Source organism: Limanda limanda, chromosome 19 (assembly GCF_963576545.1).
Source record: "Limanda limanda chromosome 19, fLimLim1.1, whole genome shotgun sequence".
In the NCBI taxonomy this organism is placed as follows: domain Eukaryota; kingdom Metazoa; phylum Chordata; class Actinopteri; order Pleuronectiformes; family Pleuronectidae; genus Limanda; species Limanda limanda.
The window spans coordinates 382,887-406,669 of NC_083654.1; the positions used below are offsets into that span (position 1 = coordinate 382,887).

At 39.0% G+C, this 23,783-nt stretch overlaps 1 protein-coding gene across 1 annotated transcript in view; it reads left to right on the forward strand.

The window, feature by feature from the left end:
• nxph1 (neurexophilin 1) overlaps positions 1-16,801 on the forward strand; it is a 45,374-nt gene extending 28,573 nt beyond the window's left edge. The window contains exon 2 of the mRNA XM_061093240.1: positions 16,064-16,801. Coding sequence (XP_060949223.1) covers positions 16,064-16,801 — 738 coding nt within the window. The remainder of the gene's footprint in view (positions 1-16,063) is intronic.
• Positions 16,802-23,783: the final 6,982 nt, after the last annotated feature.

Below are 23,783 nucleotides of genomic sequence, written 5' to 3' on the forward strand. Positions count from 1 at the left end.
AGGTACCCTATTTTTATTGTCCTTATAACAGCTCCCACAGAATTATTCAATCTATGCATGGCGGAAGCAGGGGTGCATGTTCAGAAGCATAGAGAAAGGTTTTTCCTGACAGAGAGAACTGCATTGCATTCCACTGGTTAGTGAATGTACAACTGCATCTGAAACTATTAGGTCTGCCTGTTTGAGTGGAAAGAATATATTTTGCGGACAATAGCGTGAGCATGCTGCAAACAATGCTTCAAATAGCACTGCACACATCAATGGAGCAAAACACCTAGTTAGATATCTCTTATGTTATTATGAGAGGTGTACAACATGTTTTTAGTTCATTGTTAAACTATGATAGGATAATTTAAAATATAGTGGGTTGCCACAATCAGGATAATTAATAGGAAACACTGGTTGACATGGTGAGATGGGCCCTTAGCCTTGGTAGAGGTATGAGCTCTCAGAGGGACCATCTAGTTTTGTTCTGTGAAGAAATACCTCTACATGCATCAGACAAATTTAATTTCTTGAAAATAAATGTTATACTGGAAAGACAATGTAAATGTAACTCCTTCCTTTTGTTGACTGTCCTGACAAATTGAATTGGCATTAACTTTGTTAATCATACATGTAACTGAGAGTTGCATCAATGTGTGTATGTAGTTGATGATGTGTAACTGGCAAGGACCTACAATATAAGGCCTTCTGGTTCATCCTAACTGATAAATTGTGTCTCTACTAGGGATGGGGGAAAAAATCAATTCAGTTACGAATCACAATTCTTGTGAATGACAATTTTAAAATCACCACGCTGCCTCAAAAATCGAATTTTTTAAAACATATATTTACTGGTTTTATACAGGGGGATATATGGGGGGAGGAGCAACCTCACCCCAGAGCATGCTGACCAACTCTTGTTTTTGCACAAGAATCTAAACATACCCAAGCACTTAGCTATGCATAGCCTACATGCAAACAGCAGTGAAGCATAGCCTACTTTTTGTTAATTTCAAAGTTTATATTTTAAGTAATCTTTTATTTATTCTATTTAATTTACCTTTTATTTATTGTTTAAAAGGAGCCTAACTGGCATACATTTCTTAATCTGTCAGTTTGTGTGCAGTTGACAGGGACTATACAATAATAGGGCCAATTTTTATTTATTTTCTTTATTGGCTGCCCGACAGTCATTAAGTTAATGTTAATATTTGAAATAAAACTTGTAAAGCTCTAAGTGAATTTGACTGTGTTGTATTTGAAGGTATGATTCAACTGTTTTCCATGGTCCAGTATTTAAAAAAAAAAATAACCTAAATAAATCCCAAGAAATCGTAATATTGAATCGCAATACTTACAGAATCGCAGTACCCACGAAATCGCAATATATATCGTATCGCCACCTAAGTATCGTGATTGTATCGTATCGGGAGGTCCCTGCCGATCTCCGTCCCTAGTCTCTACTCCAATGTCGTATTCAGTGCACAGCCTCAGCGAGCGAGGAGCAAGCACCACATCCCCCGCTGTAATAAAGTGACTTGTGAATTAGCTTACTGCTAAATTAGTAATCAAAATAATTACACTAATCCCAGAGCAACATGTTCAAACAACATGGTGTGTTTGTGTGCGCAGGCCGCAGCAGACTAACAGGGACTCTGCATCCAGCACCTCAGACGTCAGGGGAATTCAATGAAAACACAGCTTCCTGAAGCACACATTAGTTTAACTGCGCTCAAGTCTGAACCTGCATTGTTGGAAATGTTCTTCAGATTCAGGCTAATTTGTACAGAGATTCAAACTAAAGTTAATCTTTCAGTCAAGTGCATAATGATAGAATTTATATGAAACATTGAAAAAGCTTTCTGTAATATAATAATATGTGATGTAGGAGATTCTTAGGTTATTTTAAGACAGTCCATGCTGTAAGATTAATTGATGTACTTTATTCTGAAGGAGCAGCCCACAAATGTTCTGGGGAAAAAAATCTGGAAAAACATCAAGCGTCATCCTCCTGTTTAAAGAGCTCAGCTGTACATGCTGCTATCAGGCAGATCCAGTAACTGGATATAACGATGGTTGACGCTTCTCCACTTCTTTCCATTTAGGAAAATTAAGACAACATATCGAGGGCCTTACCAATCACTAGTCAGACCCAACAGCCAATCATGATGGCTCACCTCATTTGTATAGCTTCAAATTAGTAATTAAAATCAAAGCTATCACTAAAATAATAAGATAAAAAAGATGTGCCATTTGCTAAAATGTAAGCAAGTAGTGTTTATGACATACACATATACAGTATGTACTGCAGCCAGTCCCCACTGGGTTCCGCAGATGTTCTGGCTTTAATTTTAGAAACTGTCATCTTTAAATGCAGCAATTAGACTGATCTTAATAAATAAGTATTTCACATTATTTAAAGAAGAAGAAATTCTTCACTGGTCTATCTGGCTGTGCTGCACTAACACTATCACACTCTGGGCCATCCGAGCCTATATTGTATGCGTCTTTACTTTCATCAATCCTTTGCTTCGTTCTCACATAGAAATTAGAAACAATTTTAAATAATAGCCATTGCCTACATGTAATGAAATTATTATTTATTTATAGTTTTGTTATAAAACCATAAAAATAAAAAAGCTGCAGCATCAGTAACAGCAGGTCAGTTTACAGCAGCACAGGAAAGATTGTCATTGGTCTTAAATGTTTGAGAACACTTGAATTAAAGGATCAACTCACAATTTCCAAGTCTAGTCAAAGTCTGTGTGAAACCAGGTGTTCCTGCTGTAACTATTTCTCCTTTTGAATGACTCAAGGCATTGAGTGTCACACATTAGGTGAGCATCTTCCAAACTTCTGCTTCTATCCCTCCAATGCAGTGCAGCATGGATACACTCTCCATGGAGGAGACCCATTTGATCCATTCAGACATCTCTCACACAGAATGAGGCCAGTGATTTCTGCCTCCCATCACACACTGTTCATTCAAAGTGCCTTAAGAAGGGATTTCTTAATGGCTGAGATGAACAAGGGGAAATATTTCAGCAGGCAGAGACTGTCTTGATATCCAAACGGCTCCGAGCTATTTTTTTTAGAGTGTTATTCTATTCTAAATTGTTGGGAAAAAACATATTTTTATTTGTTGTAATTGCAAATCATTATACTAGTCTTTATCCATTTTATTAGCTGTTACAAAATATGAATGATGAGCAGAATAATGATACCCGTTAACTAGTTGTTGTTTGTTTTTTGCCTAAGTTAAGCATCTCCAGAATAAAGTTAGAATGTTGAGAATAACCTTGACATTTCTAAGATTTACTACCAATTTATAACAATATATCAAACAGCCAACATTAGCTGTTAAAGTTAAAGTTGTATTTGTCAAACGTAAGTTAACACCAGTACAATGAAAAGTGTTCATACTTTAGATTCTCCAACATAAGCAAGTTAGTCAGACACTTCTCTAATTGTTTGATGGAATGGAGGAGTTGATGTTATTCTCAGAATGCAAAATTAAATATAAATGATTGTCTCTGATACTCTACTGAACGTTTTAGCACCGCATTGTTTTAAGGATTCAATGAAAAGGCACAGTACCAGCAGGTGTGAGAGTCAAACAAGCCAAAAGCCCGACAAACGTCTGACTAACCAGAGATTAAAAATGAAATACATATGGAGATGGAGTACTGCAGTCGTGCATTTAAGTGTGTGAGGTTAATGAACACACTCTGATGACAGCAAGCAGGGAACAGCAGGATCTAGTAAAAGATAACAGCTTTAATGTGCTGCTCTTTATGAGATCCTCTCAGTAGCCTGACACATCACATTTAACTTCGCACTCATCAAAACACTAATCACATGAAATAAAACAGCCTCTGCAGAGGGCAAAAAGAATGAACAGATATTCTATTTAATTACACTAATGTCGATATGCATGTTTGTGTAATTTTCATGATGATTTATAACTCAATGTTTGTTATTCCCCGGGACTGGAGAAGTGCAAAAAGTGCTAATTATGAATAATAACGCCACACATTACATGCCTACTGTAATTTCAGCTGTGTGTTTGCAGGCTGAATAATTTAATGTGATTTGTATAAGTAATAATCCTTCATAATGCATCGTTCACTGAGGGGAGGAATAGACAGAAGGTGCAGAAGCGGTTGCTTAAAAGCATTTGGAGGCGATGGTGGGAACGGCAATGGCGGCGTGTGCTGGGGGAGTTATTGCTCCACTTACTTTACAAACTGAAAATCTCATTAAGTGTGACACTGAAGATTAGTTGAGAGGGACCAAAGAGGAGAGAGAATGGACTCACAAAAGGGGCCGTAAGGAGGCTTTGGCTTTGTTTGCCATCATTAATTCAGTGCTGAAACAACTCGGAGGGGAGGGGTGACGGGGGGGCTCCAAGCCGCTGATCAGAGAAGCTGCAGATATGACAGGCGAACAGGTGCCCTTTTTCCTCTCCAAACACTTTTCCCTTTTAGCTCCCCTCCTAGCTTCTTAATTGAGGTGAGTTGTGTATTTGGGCCATCTGCGTGCTGACAAAATAAAGCCGGCTTTGATTTATGGTACCTCGGGACATATTAGCCTCTGAATTCCACCAGCGCGAATCCCGGCTCTGCTTGTGAACCCCAGCACAATGAGACTGGGGACGGTTTTCACTGCATGTTTTTACTAGAATTCACAGCATTTATCTGATGCAAAACAAGTAGGGATCTCATGGTGCCTGTTCGCTAAATGTGACACCGCTCTATCGCTTGTGGACAGTTTAAGGATGGAATTTCTTAGACAAAAATTGTCCAACAATTATCATCCACCTATCATCTATCCTTTGAGGGTCACTGGGGGCTGGAGGTGATCCCAGCTGACCATATACTTTCACATTTGAACCTGCACACAATTTAGAATCTCCAACAAACCTGCAGGTCTGTGAATTGTGGGAAGAAAGGTGGCCCTGAGAAAAGACAGCTCATCACCACGTTATAATCAATCTACTGTTGGCATGATGACTCAAACAAAACTATATAGTTGCTTCTTACGAGATGAAGGTTAAAAAAGAGATGGGGCTGAGGTCCGGCCGGCCGTACCATTTACCATTTACCCATTCTCTGCCACCCTGTTCCCCTTCACTCCTTTAGCGTATATCTAGTTTTTTGACCACATTTCCTTTATTTGATAAATCAAACTAAATACTTCAGATAAACTAAATACTTCAGATAAAATGCATGAAAGAAATAACGGAATAAGAACATATTTTCAGGTTTGTGATTTATTATTTGACAAAGTGTAAATGTTCAGAAAACACATGACTTCTCTTTAACTGTTTATTGCTGCAACTCCTCTTTTGAGCCTCAGTCTGAAACAATTGATTTTACCTACTGTCCCTTTAAAGGGCACTGGACCACTCTGTTGTGATTGTTTTGCCATTTCCTCTGAACTTGCTTTACCTGGCTGTGTTCTGGGGCATGCTAGACTTTGTGCTCAGCGTGTATTGAGCAAATGTGAACATCCCACTGGTGACAAGGTGTTACAGGACATTCAGGAGCAGGAGAGGAGCTGACTACCACGTTGCAAACTTTTTACACACTAGAGAAAAGAATGTGATCTATGTCTTTGCATAGAAAGGTTGTAAATGACATTAAATAAAATGGCCACCTATATACAGTTTGTATATATAAATATATATATCTACACATATTATATATTCATTAAAAGTCTGTCTTTACACAAATTGCAACGATATCAGTTATACACTCAAACATAAATATACACTACAATTAGGTCCCACCTGTATATTAAGTGGTGCTCCACACACAGAGGTACTCAGTCAATCAGAGATAGACAGACGACTGAGTACTTATCTGCACAACTCAGGCTTTTCATCAGACATCAGGATATAAACCGTACTGCTTTTTTCTTTGAGGCTGAATGCAAATAATATATGAAATATGCTTGCAATAGAATCAGGCCAAAATGTACTCTTTTAAATCTCTCGGGAAGAATGAGATGGAGCATATTCATGATGTGTCCAGAGGATTCCATGGTCTGTCCATACCACCCACAGGGAGAACTAAACACTTAAGAGTGCAGATACTTTTCACGCTCTTAGAGAATTATCAGTGTGTTGTTTGTTAAGTCCAGCACAGTTGAAAGACTTTATGCATCTTTCAGAGGAACTCCACAAGTTCAAGAATACTAAAAATGGTATGAGTTGATTTCTAGGCCAGTTTTCTTATTAGCAAAATCATTGCAACTGCTTAAATCTGTGGCGACGTTTAAATGTACACAACCTCAAATGCACCAAGACAGAGATATAAGGGCAAGACCTTACCACACACACACACACACACACACACACACACAGAGACACACACTCTGTCTGAATTTGCAGTCCTATGGAGCAGAAAAAGTCTGCTGTAATGATGTGTCTTACAGTCTGCTTACATGACCATCAGCAGCTCCAGTACACGGGCAAACTGTGACGTTCAAGCACCACTTAGCAGCCGCCGGCCACTAATAGTTATCATATTGTGTGGTGTGGGTGTAGATAACTTTTAGCGACTGCGTTTCATCACTTATTCTCTCCAAGGAACACTTCAGGAGATGGGGGCACTGGGACTGAGAGCATCCTTGGAAAGCTTTGGCCACGTGTGGATGTGCTGCTCAATGTCGCAGAGCAGAAGGCACATCAGAAGAGAGATGGTAATCTGTATTAACCATAAAAGTCTCTCCCACATGGTCAGCTCAAGGAAAAATACCTTTTTTATTGTTGTTGTTATCATTTTCAGTGCTGTTTTCAGCCACACATCAAACAGATTACACGGCCGAGGTCTTGACACCTGGAAATGACTGCAATCGCACTTACATTTAATTTACTTTACAGTGGTCAATAGACCTTTACTGAGCGAAACTTAAGGACAGGTCTTGCTGTGCACCATTATACACAATATACCATTTTGATATGTTGTTCAAAAAGTATCAGCAGCTCTCTGATAAGACTAAGGGAACCTTGTTATAGGTTACTTACTTACAACCAAATTACGTTGCTCCAAATCCACACTTTTCATTTTATGTGAACAGTGAGAACACACAATTTCTTTAGCTGAGAAGAACAAGGGAGAAGGGGGACTTGTCCAGCAATAAAGGTAATTGAGGGCTGTTAAACCAAGTTCACACATACAAAAGTTTCTGGTAGGGTATCAAAGTTAGATTCTGATTCAAATCTGATATAATCCTTATCCTGTTGATTATTGCACACATAAAACTAACGACCTCCACACCCTAAAAAATAAAAAACGATGAGGAACAATGAGATGTGTATCTGTGTAACATTCTCATTACTAATTTATAAGAGAAAATGTAAATGTAATGATGACAACTAGCAAATAAATAAAAGAGTCAGGGGCTCACAGTGTTAGAACAAATTTGGTTTAGAGCTTAAAACACAAGAAAAAACTATAAAATCGTTTAAAAAAATCATAATAATTTGAAGTTGGCTATTATAAAAAATGGTAATGGCTCCATCAACCTCAGTAGTAAATTATAGGACTATACAAAATGACTGAAATGTGATTAATGGTCAACAGTGTTCATTGTATCAGTAATTGTTTTCCCTTTCCACCGCAAAGCAAAGTAAAAAATGCATGATGTTCCTGGTATATCCTTTAAAACTGTCACTTTCTGTTGCCTCTGCTGCATCTGCTCTCTCTTGGCCTCCGGACAGAGCTCTGTTTCAATGTAAGTCGATTAAAAGACGCGGTGCAAGGTAAATGTGTGGATGCAAAATACACAGAGGACACAAGCACAGCACAGTTCTGTTTTAACACTCTTAGCTTGTTATTCTTCCACCTAATTTTTGTTAAAGCACATTTTCCAATTGAGGCATGAAAAACTTGCGCAGTGTTGAAAAGTTGCAAACATTTGTAGATCAGCCCAAAAAGTCATTTAGTTTGCGAAAGTGAAGAAGATGAATGCTACTAAGTGCAATGGAGACTGATTATGCTACATAGCCAAGATGGCGACTGTGAAGGGTTGATTGTTTCCATTGTTTGACACTCAAGTAATTTAGCCTTTCAGGTATACCGTGAATGTGAATAATGCACTCACAATGGAAGCAGGCAGATTATGACACAGGAAAGGTTTCCCTTTGTGAGTTTGGATTGGTGCTCTGTTATTTACATCACCACTTTGATCCAAGAACCACCTACTGTGATTTAGATGGAAACCAGACCGATGATCCATCACTGCCTTGTGACGATAATCACACCTAACATAATGAGAACATGATCCAAGATAAAGATGAATAACTCTACATACTTACAAGTATTGTTAAAATTCTAAGGTCGTAGCCTATGGATTTTCATTTTGAACATCTGGTTGTTGTAATTATTTTAAGCTTGGAGACTGCATGTGTGCATAGCATCATACCAACGTCTATTCTTTATAAAAACTGCAGATAGGCAGACAACCACTCTGAGCCATTGAAAAGTCCTTAATTCGCTCTTGGGTGTTGCTTACCTTGAAATCGTATTGCCCCCAGTTAAAATGTATGAATGAACTGTAGCAAAGTGTAATTCCCTGTGTTATTCCCTCAGTAGAGAATCCTGATACCTTAGAAAAGATGTTAGTTGCTTGCGTCCGTGTCTCAACCTGTAAAATGAACACCCTTGCAGGCCTCTCAAGTATGTTCATTTATCAGTGTACAGCTACACTCCGCTGAACTGAAGGTTAATAGTCCATATGTTGAGGGTCAATACTTTTCAGTCCTCCTCATCCTATATTGTAACACTCTTTTTTCTTTTTCATCGTTGTTTTCATTCTCAAGAGCTTTCATCGGGCTTCTTTCATGCACTACGTTGTGCTCAGGATGTGATTCTTCGCCCAGCATTTAATTCTGGCGTTGCTTCGCAGCCCCCTCTGCTTCACTACCATGTGGGGAAGATTCTGGAGCTCATCTCATCTCAGATCTTTCTTTCTTTTCTTCTTTTGTCTTATTGGACTGTAAAAACTGAGCAAATGGAATGGTGCAAATGCTGCTCCTTCTTTAAAAAAGAAAGTCTGGAACTGTTTGGCCGACTGACACTAACAGTATTTGCTTCACTGGGTATGTGTTCCATAGGTATCTTTTTTTGCTAACCAATACAATATGTACAGTATGAATTCATACAGTCTGAGCTCTCGGGCCATTTCCCTTTCAAGTCACTGAGGAGCACATTACCATAGTGCTCACAATACAACATGGATCCCAATGCAAGTGTAGTCATTTGATTTATTGTCCCTTTCTCCAGCTGTTGGCAGTAACATGGCCACATCAATAATACCTGTGTGTTCAGCAAAAAGCGACAAGTTAATTACGAGAACAAATGAAAGAGCTCCCTGGATTTCTCCCAAAAAGAGCTCAGTTTAGGGCACTGCAGTAAATCTGTACACATGATTTTTATTATCAGGGTATTTTCCTTGATCCAAATGTCAAGTGTTGGCCAAAAAATCGACAAACTAGTGTCTAATACTGATACATTTTTGGTGCTGTGGCTCAGGAGAGGGTCATCTACTTTTATGAAGGTCAGAGGGTCAATCGCTCCTCGGGTCCTTGTGCGGAAGTGTCCACAGGCAACAAACTGAACTCAAATTGCATGTGAGAATGTGGTGTGCAGTTGTGCAATGAATACGTACACTCACACACACTGTAAGCACTGAGAAAGAGGAGGGGTAATAAACATTACTCACTGGACTTCACGTCCTTCACAACAAAAAGCTCCGGTTTCCTCCTGTTCTCTGGAGGCCGTCCTCTTTCTCCTCCTCAGCTCAGGTCCCCAGTTGGCTTTTTGACAGACAGTTTCCTCAATCGTTTTTCAACTCAATTCCAGAAAACCTCAGTTGAGATAGTCAGAAATGCAAAGTGGATTTCATTAATCAATATTGAAACATATGGTTTCACAGTGGCAGGAGGGTATCATGAACCCCAGTACACTACTCTTGGGATTATGAACTTTACCTGACTAGTCTTCTGCTAACTCCATATACAGCAGTATAACACCACATCACCTCACCAATATACATTGCAATACAGAGAGGAGCTGTGGAATGTTACAATTCCTCCAGCCAGAGCATCAGGATTCCCAGTCCACCCCTGTGCTGAATATTAAACTGACTGTGAGAGCAGCCATGCTGAAGTGATGTCATGCTGTGAACTCTGATTTAAAAACTGTTTTACTTCTTGAAAATTGCTCCTACAAGTGGGACATCTTAAAGTTCTTGTATAGTTGTGCTGTAACATTAAGCATTCAGTGCATCTGAGAAGCAAAAGACACGGTTATAATCACCCCAGATGTGTGACATTGTACACATGTTATAACATTATTGTCATGATAATGTAATCATCACAAATGTGTCTCAAAGCAACCATTTGTCAGCTGTTCACTACAACATTATGCAAATGTTTTAACTGACGACAAGCTGTTAATCAATCTCTCATCGAGATGAACATGTTTATATAAGCTAGAATAATAAGTATGTGTATGAACGTTAGCAATTAGCGGCATTGATGTTTTCGTGAGCTCTAAAGCCCACACATGAAATACAATCACAAGTAGTATGTGTTTTGTCAGTGTGGCCATGTTGTATCCAGCCTCTTAACAATATGTTCCCACAGCATGTATCAGGGATTGTATCAGCACACACGGACACATATTCTTGTACTTCTGGCTTAGTGAGGACACTCATTTGCATAATGCATTTGCCAGTCCCTTACCCTAACATTAACCATAACAATTAAGTGACTAAATGAAAAGACTTAATGCCGCACCCCAACCCTTATCATATCCACTTGCTGTGTTGTGTGTGGCAGGTGTTCTGGTGTGTGCAAAATGTTGAACTTTCTTTCAATGTGTATAAATACATGTCTCATAAACTCTAGAGTAAATCAAACACATGCACACGCCTGTTCTAGGACACGGATGCTCACTATGGTTGATGCTGGACAGTTTTTACCATGAACTTCACACCGTGGAAATAAATTTCGCACATGTGGTTAATCGTGAAACCGTCACCCATTTCACTATCTATCTATCTATCTATCTATCTATCTATCTATCTATCTATCTATCTATCTATCTATCTATCTATCTATCTATCTATCTATCTATCTATCTATCTATCTATCTATCTATCTATCTATCTATCTATCTATCTATCTATCTATCTATCTATCTATCTATCTATCTATCTATCTATCTATCTATCTATCTATTTATGTATCCATCTATCTTTCTAACTATCTATCTCTCTCTCTATCTATCTATCTATCTATCTATCTATCTATCTATCTATCTATCTATCTATCTATCTATCTATCTATCTATCTATCTATCTATCTATCTATCTATCTATCTATCTATCTATCTATCTATCTATCTATCTATCTATCTATCTATCTATCTATCTATCTATCTATCTATCTATCTATCTATCTATCTATCTATCTATCTATCTATCTATCTATCTATCTATCTATCTAGCTAGAAAAAGTTGTGGCTTATTTCTTAGCCTAAGAGCTCATTCTCACCATAATTATAAAATTATTGTGAAAGACAAAGACTTTAGTAAAGAAGTCATGTCTGATGATGAGTACAGACAGAGACTGTGCTGCCTGCTCTTGCCCAGCAGTCTTCCTTGCCCGGGGGCAACCAACTGGCTGTCTGGCTGCTGGTCAGGAATCTGCAAGGCGCGTGCTGGCCGCAGTGTCGGCCATGTTTACCAGATGCACCGTTCCCTCCGGTGAGCGTACTACAACTGGCAGCTTCAGGATCCAGCAGACCTGCTGGCCCTGAGCCCAGAACAAGCTGCAGGATGATGTCTGGGCCCGAGAACTGATTGACCAATCAGAGCTTTGTGGATAAGATTAAGAGAGAGCTCACTATCCTCCCACATACTGAGACAGAAAAACAGGCACATGAATGGGGACAATTGTGGATTCGATTAACGCAGATAGATAGATTGATAGATTAACACATTTTAAACTTTAAAAAAAAAATCTAGATCTTTGTGGAAACATAACATTTACTCTGTGCAGCTGCCATGGTAGCTTCTGTATAGACTGAAAGGAGACATGTATTACTTAATTGTTAGGGAAACTCAGAACAAAGTAAAAGTCCTCCACACACATCGGCACAGTGTTTAAACTGAACGAATGCAGTTAAACAGAACAGCAATTCAGTTTATATGTCAGCCTAACTAACATTGTTCAGCTAATGCTTTAATGCACAAAGTATTTATCTCTTGTTTAAAGGCTTCGTAACAAATGCAATTGTTTACTGGTCTTTGAGAAACAGCTGTGTAGAAAATAATGTTAAAAGAATCAGGAATCCCAGCCAAGAGGGCCTTCAGTTGTCTGCGAGGCAATTATTTTGTGGCAATCAGATTAATTGCAAATTTGTATAGTAGCATGCATCACTAAAGCCCAATTAAAAATGCAATAGTAAGAGCTCTGTGGTGGCTGCTGCCTTTTCACCCAATCAAGTTAATTTGCCAGATAGACTTAATCTGGCCCTGTTGTAACTAAGTAAGATGTTCAACACCAAAAGTTACTTTAAATAGAGTAGTTACTTGGCAAGGCTGTATCGTATATGATACATACTAGACAGTTTGTTATATTAATTAGCAGTATATAATATTATCCCCACCTCCACCAGCTACATCATAAAAATGCTACATATTTTGTTGTGCATTGATAATAATAGCTATGTAAGATTGAATGTATGGTATTTACACTGTCATTTAACTTGTATGATATGGTATTGATACTTTAAGGCCCATTATTTGTAGCCAACTACTGGTTAAAATGTAATGAAAAAAATGTTCACTTGTATCCTGGTTGTATGTGTCTAACGATGACAACACAAAATAATTCTAAAAGGATGGAAGACATGACAAATGCTTTGTCTTTTATTTATATTCTTTATGGTCATTTTTTTCTAAGCATTCACATTATCATGACTCCACCACAATGTAATCCCCACCCACCACCACACTGTGATACTGTTTAGTATGAGGACCTGACCTTTTTGAACAGGAAATGATTGCTGAGTGTGTCTGCCTCACGCAGCCGAGTGCTGTCTGAGTTTAAGGTGTAAACCTTCTGGCTAAAGATAGATCCCCTGAGATCCTCCTCACCTCCACTAAGTGGGCCAGTCACTCAGCTTCTGGCTTTGTCCTCCCTTTTGATTGATTTAGACATATTCTCAGAGTGTGACTGGTATATAACTCAACACTGTATGATTAATGTTGCATTAACTCAGGATTACTAGTTATCATTTGGTTCCAAAGTGTGGCTCATGATTACTGTTTGTTTTAAAACTTAAATTTAGTCTGGTTTTAATCAAGAGGCAGACTCTACTCTGTAAATCCAGTCCAAAATATAAATCCAAGCTGACGGTTTGAACAGAGCCATTGACTTACTTGACTGTTGCAGCCGCCACTGCAGAGTATTTATCATCATTCATAACTTGTATTGACTCACTATAGGTTGTCAGTACCACACAGTTAGCCTTTTGCTCAACATAATGTTATCCCCAAGGCCAGAAACACCAATACTAGTACATATACTGATACTTTCCACTTTAAAGCACTTAATGTACAATACCGAGAAAAGTCATGGCTGTGTACGGAATCACCCACTCATTCACTATTCTCCACATCACTATATAATGATAATTATATAGAGAAATCATCGGGAAAATAACTAAACACATTCAGACACTATTCAGCACACACTCTCTGCTCTGGTAAAGACGTCATTGTCACAGGATTATTACGAGTTACATCTACATTTTGAATGTTTATTTTACAGTGCGCTGCTTCTATTTGCATTTATAAGACAGGTCAGTCTGTTCCTGTTGCCCTTAGTGACCATTGTAGTTATACTATACTTAAAATACTTTCCATGATGCATTATGGGAAACAGGTGTGCTTTAAAGGGTATAGAAAACTTCAGTAAACATTCAGACACCAATTCAGTTTTTAGTTTATAATATAACACAGGTGACTTACACAATGTCCAGAAATTGCAAATCAAGGTATTAAAAGACATGTATTTCTTCTCTTTTTTATTTTACTGGTATTATTTACTGGTATGTGACTGAATAGCCATAAGTTAATGCTCTGCTTCAATTATTCTACAATATGTTCATTTTTAATAATTTTTCAGCCTGTGATGACATTACCAAGAAAACGCTCTTGCTTTTTAAGTTTAGTTGTATAGACTAAATGCAATTTGTGGGGAACACAGGGGCTGTGACATAATTCACAGTGCAGGTATATTCTCCTTGTAACAGTATGTGTAAAGGAAACTGTGTGTCCCCATGGTCCTGAGAGACACACTGTGAGGCAATTCAATTCAGAGGGCCAACTGATTGGTAGCGAAACCGTATTTTCCAAGTATCGATCCTCAAGGCAGCCAGCAAAATGCAAAAACTGCAGCAAGACGTATCTGCTGTCACGTCTTACAGTAGAAATCAGGCAATCAATGTCACAAAGCTCCAGTGGGGCCTGCATGAACCTAATTCCACTCATTGGCACTAAATAGTGAAAACCCATGGGTTCATCAATCACCAATTCAAGGGGCACTCTTTAGTTAATAGTCTGGTCTTTACCCGCTGAACAGCCACAGCCTTTATCTGTGTGAGCCAGTAGATACTCCTTCTATTTTACAGAGGGAGGAGATGGGAGCAATATGTTTTACTTTGATTGCTGTATTCTCTTTCTCGCTCAGCTTGTTGCACTATAATTCTCAATTTGGAGCTGTCCACTGTCATGATTTGAAATTGAAGCTTGCAGCAAGGATTGATTATCTCTTACGCCCTATGGAATATATGTGATTGGTCAATTTTGTAGAAAATGGCATGCTTTAAAGTGAGAGTCAATATTTCCTGAAAGATATAGCTGATATGATAAGTAATTTCTCATGGCACATCACTTCACCAAGTGCAGAAGTATGTCCTTGTATTGGCAGAACAAGCCAAATCTCTTCTCGGGCTCTAAACTGAGACCACTATTAGAGTCACCTCCTTGAAATTCCACAAGATTTTTTAATAGTATATAACAGAAAGTTAACGCTTAGTTAAATCTACTGGCACTGAATGTTACTGTAAATACTGAACAGGAACAGAGAACTAGCTGGCTAACTACTTACACAGTACTACACAATAATGGGTAGTGTTGACTTCCTTGATATCAGTATTGAGCTTTTTGTATACTGTTCCACTGATGCACAGATGATGATGGGATGTTGTCAGAAAATGCTAATATTCCAGTAAAAACCATAACAAAAACACAGTGATCCCTTATGTGACACAGACTTAGTTACAAAGGTATTTGCTAATAACTAAGGGATTTAATTATAGGGGCGAAGAGAACAGTAACACAAAAGCTCAAGAACATTCATTCAATACTTGCTGAATTTGAATACATTTTACACACATTTTATCTGGAAACCTTCTTGAAATGGGGTGCAGCACACTCACCGGTCCTACAGGGTGGTTAGCAGATGGTCTCTATGGTTAGCATCATTACCAGTGCCATTCTGTGTGTAGTCCATATACTATATAGTTTTTCTTCTACTTTTACAGCAAAGTGGCGGCCAGGTGACAACTGTGTTGATAATGTGTGCTCAGACAGATGTCACAGTGCACCAAAGGGGCAAAGTTTATCCCCTTGTGTGTCTTCCATCAGTGCCGACTGGGGCTGTAGCTGTAAAATATGTGTGACTAATGCAGAGACATTTGACCTTGGAAATTTACTCTGTCAGTAGGAGTTTGTGGGGATTATTTGTTCAGTTTACTTTTTTTTTTAAAAGACACTGCAGACCCATGTTATCGTAGAAAATTGGCTGGTTAACAAAGATATAGACAATGCATGTTTCTAAAGCAAAGTAGAAACATTAAATGCGAACTCTACTCTTAAAGTGATGTCATCAAAAAGTAAATAATCTAAAGGTAGAGGTAAAGTTATAGTAGCCTGAAACAAAATTGATATTCATATAACATATCAGCTCATGGATGCTTTTTTGTCCCCTTCCCAGGTTACAAGTGCCCATGTCAAGTCAGGAAGCCCCAAATCAACGCTAAAGCATATATGGACAGAGAGCAGTAAGGATATGTCAATCAGTCGGCTGCTGACACAGACTCTGCATGGCAAAGAAAACAGCACAGCTTTGGACCTTCACTATGACACTCCAGAGCCCTACTCGGAGCAGGACCTGTGGGACTGGCTGAGGAACTCCACAGACCTGCAGGACTCGCGGCCACGGGCTAAGCGGCGGCCCATGGTAAAGACCGGTAAATTCAAGAAGATGTTTGGCTGGGGGGACTTCCACTCCAACATCAAGACGGTCAAACTCAACCTGCTGATCACTGGTAAGATTGTGGATCATGGTAATGGCACCTTCAGTGTCTACTTCCGCCACAACTCCACAGGTCAGGGCAACGTGTCGGTCAGCTTGGTCCCTCCAACAAGGATAGTGGAGTTCGATGTGACATCGCAGCAGTCCGTCATAGATGCAAAGGATTCAAAGTCCTTCAACTGCCGTATCGAGTACGAGAAGGTGGAGAAAGGTGCCAAGAACACGCTCTGCAACTTCGACCCATCCAAGACCTGCTACCAGGAGCAGACCCAGAGCCATGTTTCCTGGCTCTGCTCCAAACCTTTCAAAGTCATCTGCATCTTCATTTCCTTCTACAGTACCGACTACAAACTGGTGCAGAAAGTGTGCCCAGATTACAACTACCATAGTGACACACCCTACTTTCCCTCTGGCTGACAGTTGCATACACTCAGTCACACCTTGGACAAAAGGAGCACAGAATGGGGCTTCTACCCATTCCAGAGAAATGTGTTTGTTAGCCTTACTGTCCCTAAACATGTCTACACCAGAGTGTCAGTCATCCCCAATGATTTTCCACTTCAGCTTTCTGAATTTTGAGGGAACAGTTACTTTTAACAATTCACTGTTGTTGAAAAAAAGGGGTAATATGTAAGACTTGAATAAGCTTACACTGACCTGAAAAGCTGAAGGCTGTGGTTAAAGTTAGTTTGTCCCTAAATTATGTTTTATCCCTTTTAAACCATGTGTAGATAACAGAGGCTTATTGGACCTCTTGGTTCTTTTTCCTTTTGAGTTCCTCCGAACTGTTTTGCTTTATGTCTAGTTCACAAAATACACGTAATAACTTTGTTTATCTCTCTTAGCATATGTCATATATGACACATTAACTCTCTGGACACCAACATATTGACTGTTTGCCCCTGCTGTGCTATTTACGCTCTGCAGTTCATCCTAGAAAACAAAAATTAACTCCTCATTGAAAAATAATTTAAAAAATATAAAATTAAATAGCTAGCTTGGATGCCTGCGAGGCATCTGAAGAGGAGAGTGAAGACTAAATGTGAGTTTGATGCTTTTAGAAATGTGAGGTGGTCTTATCTATCTAGGGGTGAGCTTGGACTAAACAGACTTCTCCCTTAGGGGAGTCTCATTCCGGAGAGAAACTGTTGGTAACAGATACTGTAACACTTTCAATCCTCGGCTGTGTTCCTGGCAGGCAGACACTGATTTTCGTTGGGTGATTTCTTCACTCTCGGCTGATTGAATGTCCGATCACCTGGCCGATCGATCAGTGACTTCTTCGGGAAGATGGGGCTTGCGCATTGTCACTTAATATATCAACTGTAATGTATTGAATTCTATATCTTAGAGCCTAATTTGTATGAATGGTTTGTATTGTACATAGTTTATCCCAATTGCGCTGCTTCTATACATGCCCCTAAGAGCTGTGTTCCCCTCCGCGCTATGTCCTCTTGTTCACTCCATCTATGCTCGTTTTTGGTTTCTCTTGCAAAGAAAATGATGTTGCTACCCTAGATGTGAATTTCATGAAAACAGCAATCCTGTAAAAAAGCTGTAAAACTGACTAAATATATTAAAAGTATTGATTGAATTTTCTTTACTCTGGGGTGGGGTGTGGGGTGGGATGGGGGTTGAACATGTACATATGAATTAAAGAATACAGTAAATTTTATCAAGTGAATGCTGGTACATGTGAGTTATTTCTGTGAGTCTTGTTGGCAGTAATGCTCTGTTGAAGTCTGGTTACACCATACCTGTGGAAAGAGATAGGTCTAAAACACCAGTCACCACTATTGAGTAATACACTGACCGGCAACAAAGTAGTTTCTGGCCTTCTGAGAACATGCAAGTGAATGCATTGTATTATAATATGGCCTCATTTGCATATTTATATATTAAATTTAATGAAATGTATTGTTGATATTTAATATATGTTACCAAATGGGGGGAAATTCATGGTCATATCTATTAGTTATTTATATGTAGTGACTCACTGTACGTGCTTCAAACCATTTGGATCTGAACAGGTGCATGTTGGCCTCAAAGCTCTGATCATGGTTGTTTGTTTTTCCATTCACAAAACAAAAAAAACCTTGCACATAGCAGATACAGTGCAATTGAGATTAGGGGGAAATCAATGGTTCAGGAAAGATTTTGTGTGTTGTTCCCCTCGTTTGAGGAGGTGGTCGGGAGGGCGTTGACAACAAACCCAAACCTCCTTTCCCCACATGTATGACAAACACGTTCCATCTTCGTGTGTTGACTCATGAAGCTGAAAGACACATACAGGTGAGACCGACACTGGGCTGTTCTGCAATCAATGAACAGTATGTGTCGCTGTCAGCTCCGCACACAGAAACAGTATCTGTGTGTCTGGGTGAATTCCAGCTCTACTACAGCTGCAGCTCTGACCAATACACAATCCTCCAACCCCGCTCATGGCACCAGGACAAGAGGACAGTGCACAATAAGAGCTGCTACCCTCATCACAGCCTTTGCAAGTAAGATGGAGAGGTATGTGAGACCATTGTGAATAAACCACATAATTAAAGTTACCTGATAATATAGTCTTGCACTTATATAGTGCACTTATATATGGCACTTACTTGTAGCACAGCATTTTTTAAGCTTATTGTACTTACGTGATTCTTGCTGTTCTGGGTTTGTACCCTAAATGGTCGAATGCAATTATTGTAAGTCGCTGTTTTGTAATGTAATGTATCTGCTTTATTATATAATTCAAAGTAAATGTCTTTTAAACATTATATACATTTTTGCAAAGTTTTGAATTGACAGCCTCATGTCCAGGTTTACCAATGGTGTTTTTCTATGTGTTTAGCCATTTAGTGATTGTTTGCTTAGGAGAGTCAAGGGTCCCTCCAAAGAAATACGATATTTCATTAAAAACTATGTATTTCCACACCAATTTAGACCATTATTGTAACAACATTCAAAAATACACAACATATGTTTTTTTATATCTTCCAGTACAATGAACACAAGTGGAACAACTAAAGTATATATAAGGTGCACGTGCTATGTTCTCAAGTCCATATTGTGTTAATGTGTGCCACACAGAACAACATTGGTTTAAAGCTATTCACAAAACTTTCTGATGTCTGTAATGAGGTCTCCTCTTCAGTTGGTGTAGCCACTTACCAGCTGACTGAGTTGATTTCTCTCTCTGAAACATTTCGTCTGAAAATTAACAGCATTTTTCAGACTCCAGTTACCTTGAGCTTATCATAAGTGACAGTTCTAACTCTTGACTGTTTTTGAACTTCTCCATTTCATTTCTACAGTAAAGATGTTGACAGATGGTAAGAGCTTGTCTTCAGTAGTCATGAATATCCTGCATTTCCTCCCCAACATTCATTACACCAGGCGGCAGGTTAAACTGGACTGTCCGAACACACATTATAGACACACTTGGAAACTCTTGAAAATCTTGTCTTATTGAGTAGAGCTCTGCACCAGGACAGGTACCCTTGGCTACACATAAAGACCAAAATAACCAGTGTATACAATTCCACCATCACAGTGGTACTCCCTCACCCCCAATTTTTCAGACTTTACTAAAAGCATATATATATATCTCTCTTGTATAGGGAAACCCCTGGCTACAATAGGATTTCATCATCACAAGGCTAAATAAAATGTATTAGTCTTAATGTATCAACTCAGTTTATCGACCTAACCCTATCACTACCTATCACCTGCTATCTAAATGTGTTTTTCTATACATTAGTATTTCCGGCTCCACTGGATTTACTGTTCTTTATTTAACTGTTACCGTATTGACATGTAGTATTGCAGCTCCCTTGATTATGAATTTGTTTTAATGACCATGCACTTACTTTACTCAGAGTAAACCTACTCCCTTCAGGAGTCTTTAATCTCAGGGTGCCTTAGAATCCATGTTTAACATCAGAGCCGCAGAAAACAGACCATGGTGAAAGTCCTTGGGGTGAGGGTAACCTGCCAGAGCTGACTTTTAAATCAAATGTGGAGAATGGTTTTAAAAAAGCCCACAGTGTGCCTGGACCACAACCATCCAAAATCAGTTATGTTTCTAAAGCAGAAAGAATTGGGTTTAAATGTTTGTGTGGTTTGATATTCAAGCAGAAGAGGCAAGCAGGGGAAATATATTTCACATGTAAATGTATGTCAGAGATGCAACAGTTAATACTGACCAGGATAAGAGCTTTATGTTGGGTTGTCACCATGAATGTAACTGAGGCCAAAACTCAAAATACAACTAGATGCTACAACGATCACCAACAACAAACAGAAAAGCAACAGATGCTATAAAGATTATACAGATGATAATAATAATAATCTGGACCAAGATTTATCATCACAACTTCTGGCCTGCTATACATAATCTAAATAAGGTAGGTTTTATAATCCTGTGCTGAAACAGTAATAAAGTCTGGTGTGGACAATCAGTTTCAGAGTTCATGCAGTGTGTGATAGAAGGGGAATCGTCATCAGATTTCACTGCTGTAAAGATGTTGTTGAACAAACATATCTAGATATGCCCTCAGGCCATGTTGTCTGATGAGAGTTAATACCAACACATTAACATTTAAACACATGCCAGTCAGAGCAGAGCAGGGGCAGAGCTGCGGTGTCTCTCTGATGTGGAGACAAGCAGGCAGTTGAACATGTAAGAAGTAAATAATAATAATAGTCCCTTTGCTATTCAGTATGTTTTGCCTCTTAGATTTATGGTCAATGGCGTTTTTAATGGATTTTGACTTTACAGTGAAAGCTAACTCTACTAATCTCTACAATGCATAACATATTTCATGAGGCCATTTAACTTTAATCTAAAACATTTATAAGTTATGTTATTGTGCTGACGTTCATCTGACCATTTAGTCCCACTGGCTTGTTTTTCCAATTCTTTTAGAAATCAAGCAATACATATCATGAGCCCACATTAGGCCCAAGACCCGCACTGTTGTGCTCCTTCATGCTTTAACTGTATCTCAGAATTAAATACATGAATACATATCGGAGCACAGGGAAGTTTGGTGCAGTGTTTGACTTCAGTTTGGTCTCTTAGCTCACAGGGAGCAGGTTGAGTGCTACAGATGCAGTGCTGCGACCACTCACTGCACAGAGGTGCTGAAGAAGGAGTCTTCAAGTAGAAAAAAAAATTAATAGATGAACCAATCTTGGTCATTCTGCAGCTTCACAGTGATGTCATATTCAGTGCCACAATGCTGACCTGTGTGATGGAAATCTGGAAATACAAGAGGCTGGAGCACCATATTTGTCTTTGTGTATTTAATAAAGGGCTTTCTGTAGAAAGGTTACAACACAGCGAGTCACAAGGATCTCTGAGTGAAGATGCAGGACAGTCAAATGCAAGGATATTATATAGGAGGACTAAGGCTATCTTTCAGAACCAGCTCAGACTGGTTCTGTAGGCGCAGGAGGATAGAGGAATCTAAACACAGACAACTGATTTACATGTGTTTCCTTTGGATATAGGAAGACATACATTCTGTTCTTTGGGGAGTCTAAAGGGTCCACAGTTTTAGGGGCAACACAGTTCAGACCATAAAAAAGCTCAGGTTATAACGTATTTGGACAGGTTGTATATGTATGTAAATACAGGTCATACAAATCTTTAGACAGGGCTGCAAAAACTTACTTTCCAACTACAACATAGGTTTCACACATACTAAGTTAATTTTTCCATTACACCTGGAAACACAGTTTATAGATAATTAGTGTGCTTTCTTATGAGGCATAATATGACAATGTTTTATGAATGTGTTTCACTTGTAACTAACTGGATAAAATGATATCTCTTCACAAATGTAATTTATTTCCCCACTGTTTTTTATTGAGTCAGAGGAAATTACTAATTGCCAAATTAATTTCTTGGTATGTATCATGATGAATTATGCAGGCTCCATATTTCTCATGTACACAGTGTACAGACACTGTGTATGTAAACAGTCTGTGAAAAGCGTTGCGTGGCTTCCACAGTAAGAGCGACCCAGAACACAAAAGCTCCGTGCCTGACTTTAATTACTTCTTGGAGCTTCCTCTGATCTTGCACCATGTGTGATCGAGCAGATTTCCTAATAACCGAGCGTGCCAGAAAGTTGGACATGTGGAGGCGAACTTGTATTTCAGTCCCTGGGAGATGTGGAGATTGGGATGCGAGACTGATAGCGTCTGTTCTGGGACTTCACAGTGGCACCTGCCATTGAATCCTCCAACTCGGCAGTTAGGATCAGCAGTCGGCTTTAAACAGATTAGAGCCTCTCGGGAAAGGAAATCCGCTGCCTTTAGCTCGCTCACAACTTATCAGTAATTAAAGTGGATGCCAGGTTTGTGTGTTCATTGGCGGTCTGCAGGGTGCTTTTATAGCTGTCCTCATTAAGGAGCTGCCTCCAACAGTTTGCCCTCCATGCTCACTTTTAACAAGCCAGCAGGGATTTCTTGAACATGTGATAGTATATGGTTAAATACCATTAGTGTAGAAGCAGACACGGAACATAACCACTCGTGTTGATTCTAAATGTGATGGATACAGGGTCAGTATTCCTTTCAACCTTAGCAATGACGTAGAGGACCCGTAGGGGAATGTAACATTTCATATGGACATTGATAGATTATACACAAAGAAATGAAGGGGTAGAACAACTGAAGGAAAGAAACCATTGAGATCTATGCTGACATGTGAGATAATGTATCATCTGGCAGGTACCAATGAGAGAATAGAAACAACTCAACAAATACAGGCAAAAATAGTAGCAAGTCATGCAAAGCCTTTTTGACCATGTTCCTTTCAAGGTTATGTATGCTGAACCCTATGTATTACCAGACTGAGTGCTGCATGGTATTTGCCCAAATCCTGAATTAAAGGCCTTGAGTAATCTGCAACGTTCAGCACCAAAGATTTTCAAATGTGTTGAGACACAATGTTTTTTTAATCATATATTCAAAACTACAATCCTTCCCCAGCCTTAACCCAAAGTGTTATTGTTTGCCAAAACCCAGCCGAGAGTGCAATTGTTCTGCGGTTTCTTTCTCCGTCAACCACCCCAACCACTTCTTTGTGACTCAACTTCGTAAATGCGGTGTTCTTGTCACCCGGTCCAATTAGGAAAATAATTCAGCAATGTCAATATAGAAGACAGAGTGGATCTTAGAGAAAAACAAGAAAAGGACACAGTCTGTCAACCAGAGTTTAATGGAACACACAGTACATTATCCACAGTCTATTCACAGATGTTTTACAAGCCATGACTGCATGAGAATTATGGTGAACCATCCAGCAGTCGCTCAGCTCGTTAAATAACAGTGATATGTCAGAAAAAAAACATTTGTGTACATGGGTTTTGAATACAATGAATCCCATGCGTCTTGT